Source organism: Galeopterus variegatus, unplaced genomic scaffold (assembly GCF_000696425.1).
Source record: "Galeopterus variegatus unplaced genomic scaffold, G_variegatus-3.0.2 Scaffold915, whole genome shotgun sequence".
In the NCBI taxonomy this organism is placed as follows: domain Eukaryota; kingdom Metazoa; phylum Chordata; class Mammalia; order Dermoptera; family Cynocephalidae; genus Galeopterus; species Galeopterus variegatus.
This window is the reverse complement of record NW_007727026.1, coordinates 485436-489755: the sequence shown is the minus strand read 5'-3', so window position 1 is coordinate 489755 and position 4320 is coordinate 485436. Positions and strand designations below refer to the sequence as shown.

The window sequence follows — 4320 nt, the reverse complement described above, 5'->3', positions numbered from 1 at the left end:
TGCAGTGCATGTGCTCCCAGGGAGGTTTGCATTTGGTGGATGATGAGATGTGGGTCTTGGAATCGAGAATGTATAAGTGAGATTTTGGATTTAGAGTTGATGCTGAGATGATTGAGTCTTTGGGGGATGCTGGGATTGGGCGAATGTATTCTGCATATGGGACGGATATGAATTTGGTGGGGGGGTCGCAGGGTGGACTGTTATGGGTTGAATTGTTCCCTCCTCCAAAAAAAAGATAGGTCTGGTACCTCAGAATGTAACTTTATTTGGAAATAGAGTCTTATGTGGAAATAGAGGTTGTTGAGTTAAAATGAGGTCATTAGAGTGGGCTCTAATCCAGTATGCATATTAAAAGGGGGAATTTGGTCACAGAGACCCCCCCAGGAGAGTCTGTCAGGAGGTCAGTGCCTGAGCCTCTTCTAGAATCTGATAATACTGGAAAACAGGCAGATTTTGCAGCCAGAAAGTCCCAGCTACAAATTCTGGCTCTTTCACTTACACCATGAGCTTGGGCACCCAATACGTAAAAACGGAACACTTAATACCTTTCTCAGGGTTACTGTAAGGCTTACCCAAGACTGTGTGTAAACCACGCAGCACAGAGAAGCCCCTGGGGATGTGGGGGCTCTAATGGCTATCTAGGATTAACATGCTGTGGACTTACAGCCTGAAGATGCTCTTTTGCCCATGTGGCTACCACTAAGTGGGAATGGGATGTAGAGGCTCTCTGTGCACCCCCTAATATTACAGAAACCAAAGGACTGTGCGGCCCGCCCAGCCTGCTGCCACCCGAGGCCCTGAGAGCCAGGCCAGGTGTCCCTGGCCAGCATCCCTGCTGTGCTGGCTCCCCCGGTTTCTCTCAGGCCCTTTGAGGAACTCTCCAGAAGATGCTCACGGGAATTAAACATTATTCTCACTGCCATCAGAGAGATCCCCACCAGCCAGTTGCTAGCTAATTTGGGGTGATCTTGACCTTGTTGAGTGTCCCCAATCCAGGGGAGTCAAGGCAGCTTTGGAAGAAAAGCTCAACAGGCAAGACAGGGGAGGGCCCCCCACTCAGTCCTGGGGGAGCCACAAGTCTTGCCTCCTTAGCTCCTCTGTGCCTGCCCCTTGTCCCATCTGATAGCAGAGCCTGGCCCGATGTTCCTGGGGACCTGCAAAAACAAACATCTCAAGGCTTCTAAATAAACGATTCCATTTTATACCTAGTAGCATTGTAAACATGCAGCTCCAAAGTCTCCAAGAAAGACTTGAGGACACTTTCTGTTCCTAGATGGGTCTCAGATAACCAGGAGCAGCCGTCGTCCAGATGACTTCCTAGGTACCCATGTGAGAATCGGGACCTGTGAGCACATAAGTAGTGGGTCTCATGGGACCTAAAACGACTGCCAGGGAGAGGGCGCGGGATCAGAGACGGCACATGGGGCACGCAGGGGCCTGGGTCTGCAAGCGTCTCTGCAGTGACACATTCATGAGAACTTATGAAAATAAGAAAAGACCTGAAAACGCCTCAAATACTGGTTCCGCACACAACGCCTTTCCCGATTGCCTGCTCACCTCGTTGTCCTGCTCCAGAAAACAAAAAACCCGAATTCTACCTGTCCTTCCCTTCTTCAATTCTGTGTATTCTCAGAGAGGCAGACCAGAGCAGGAGACTCAGTGCCTGCATGCCCTGTTGTCCCCTGCCTGTATCTTCCTGGTAGTCTCATCACCCTCCGAGACATGCCCAATACTATCACAGATCTCAGCCAGACTCTGAGGCGAGTAGACATTTATCCACCTCATGGTTCCCAAACATGGCCTGACCAGGATCACGATGACTAGTGAATGCAGGAACCCGAGATCTGGGACCCCTCATGTCACAGAACCTAAGGCTCAGAAAGCTTACATGACCGCTCCAAAGTCACAGCACTAGTGTCTTCCAAGGTCATGGTGCTAGGCTCTTCCAAGTTCATGTTTCTAGGCTCATCTAAGATCACAGTGCTAGGCTCTTCCAAGGTCACAGCACTAGGCTCTTCCAAGGTCACAGTGCTAAGCTCTTCCAAGGTCACAGTGCTAGGCTCTTCCAAGGTCACAGTGCTAGGCTCTTCCAAGGTCACAGTGCTAGGCTCTTCCAAGGTCATGCTTCTAGGCTCTTCCAAGGTCACAGCACTAGGCTCTTCCAAGGTCATGCTTCTAGGCTCTTCCAAGGTCACAGTGCTAGGCTCTGCCAAGGTTACATTATTAGGCTCTCCCAAGGTCATGGCAGTAAGTTCTTCCAAGGTCACAGCACTAGGCTCTTCCAAGGTCACTGCCGTAGGCTCTGTGAAGGTTATGCTTCTAGGCTCTTCCAAGGTCACAGTGCTAGGCTCTTTGAAGGTCACAGCACTAGGCTTTTCCAAGATCACTGCTCTAGGCTCTGCCAAGGTTATGCTTCNTTCTCTTTCATTTCTAGGACTTTGTCTATGCTGTTCCCTCTGCCTGAATGCTTTTCCCTCCCGACCCCTTCTCCTGGCTGACTTCATCCTTCAGACTTGGACATCAATTCCTCCTCCTCCCGGGTACACCCGAGGCTGGGCGTGAGCCCTCCGTGTGTGTTGCCATCTCATTCCACACTTCCCTGTCTTAATGCTGAGTGCCTCTTGTTATAATTACCTGCTACACGGGCAGCGATGTTCTACCAGCTCAACTGGCCTGGGTGGCATTAGCATCACAGTATGGTTTTTATTTTCTTTGCATTAATTGAAATCCAAATTTGAGTCTGTATTCCACTGTATTCCACCCAGGGAATGGTCTGCTCCATGCTTTCTCCAGTGTGGTCTTCTTGCACCTCGGTGCTCTGCCAGGGACCAGGGCACAGTCCTCGCTCCTGGGAGGCACAGATGTCCACCCCCGCTCCATGGGAGGACACCAGCAAAAGCCCTCCCCCTACATCCCCACTTCTCTTCAGTGACTCAGGCTGTCAAAAATAAAGAGATGCTGTCTTTGCTTAGCTTCTCCTCTGGGCTTTGCCAACACCGGTGGAGCAAAGAAATGTGGAAAACCCAGACACATTGTGAGCAGGGAAACATCTAGGGAGAACAAACACAGTTATCTCAATAAACTGTCATGCTGGGATTATCTGGATCCCCAAAGGCATTCCCAGGACCTAGTGCCTCGTGTGCAGTGTATAATTCATCAGAATTTGGACAAAAAAGTGAACGTTGGATCTTGGCTTCCTTTGGCTGCCATGTAGGGTTTAGCAGGTTGCGCACTGCACAAGTCTAGAAGATTCCATTCAGACAGATTGGATTATTGATCAAGACAGTTTTCTGGCAGATGTTTTGTAAAGCATCTTGGAAAGGGGGAGCTTTTTTCTAATTTGTAGGAATTTGTCTGACCTAGTGGTGTCCCTGACTAAGGCCTCTATCTTTTTCTATATTTTCTCATTAAATTCCTTAAATGCAACAAATGGTAAAGTATAAGAAGCAAAATATTGAGGAATCAAGATCACTTTTTGTCTGATTTAAATACTGAGAGGTATTTTTGACTCTCTTAGTCCACATGAACCACATCCAGGAGCTTAGTAAAAATGAACTGCCGAAGACTAGGACATAAAGAAGAGAAATTCAGAATTAAATCCTTCCTGCCCAAAGTTCAGTCCAATTCAATATGCAAAAGCATTGTTAATACCATGCCTGCATAATGTGTGCTTATTTGTAACTCTGAGTATTTGTAGGTATTTATAGGTAACCTGTTCTAGAATATGATTGTTTTTTTACAAAGTTTCTTCATCTCTTTCTTGATGCAACCTGAACCTGCACTAATGTTGAAAGTGACCTTTTCTGCAGCCTGACTAAAGTAGCTTGCATCTATATGCAGACAGTTATCAAAGGACTCATTTGTGCTTTTAAATCAAAGAAAATACTCACCAATTGTTTTTATTTTTTTTATTACAGATCACATGGCAAAGGAGCCTGTGGAAGACACAGACCCTAGCACTTTATCCTTTAACACGGTAGGTCACAAGTTTTGCATTAATGGTGATGATTCTTGTTTTGCTTTTTAAAAATTTCTTTACATTTTCAGTACTCAGTATTTACATGAGGATCAGAAACCCTAAAGTGAGATTTTCCTCTGATAAACTTCTTTATCTCGATATTCCCTGTAACAATAATAAACTTTGGGTTTCTCCAGGCTGAAAATGGGGTTAGATTCTTTTCTCGTTTTTGCATGTACCAGAAGTGATCTTCTTAGTTTATGTGAGGTCTGGCGGCTTGTCTATTTTTGATACTGTTGGTCCAGCCTGAGCCACCTATGTGTCACACAGACACACGCTAATATGGCATTTAATCCCAGCAT

At 46.7% G+C, this 4320-nt stretch overlaps 1 protein-coding gene across 1 annotated transcript in view; it reads left to right on the top strand.

The window, feature by feature from the left end:
- EDARADD (EDAR-associated death domain) overlaps positions 1 to 4320 on the top strand; it is a 66063-nt gene that overhangs the window by 5063 nt on the left and 56680 nt on the right. Inside the window, exon 2 of the mRNA XM_008573417.1 lies at positions 3918 to 3976. Within this exon, the coding sequence (XP_008571639.1) occupies positions 3918 to 3976 (59 nt within the window). The remainder of the gene's footprint in view (positions 1 to 3917; positions 3977 to 4320) is intronic.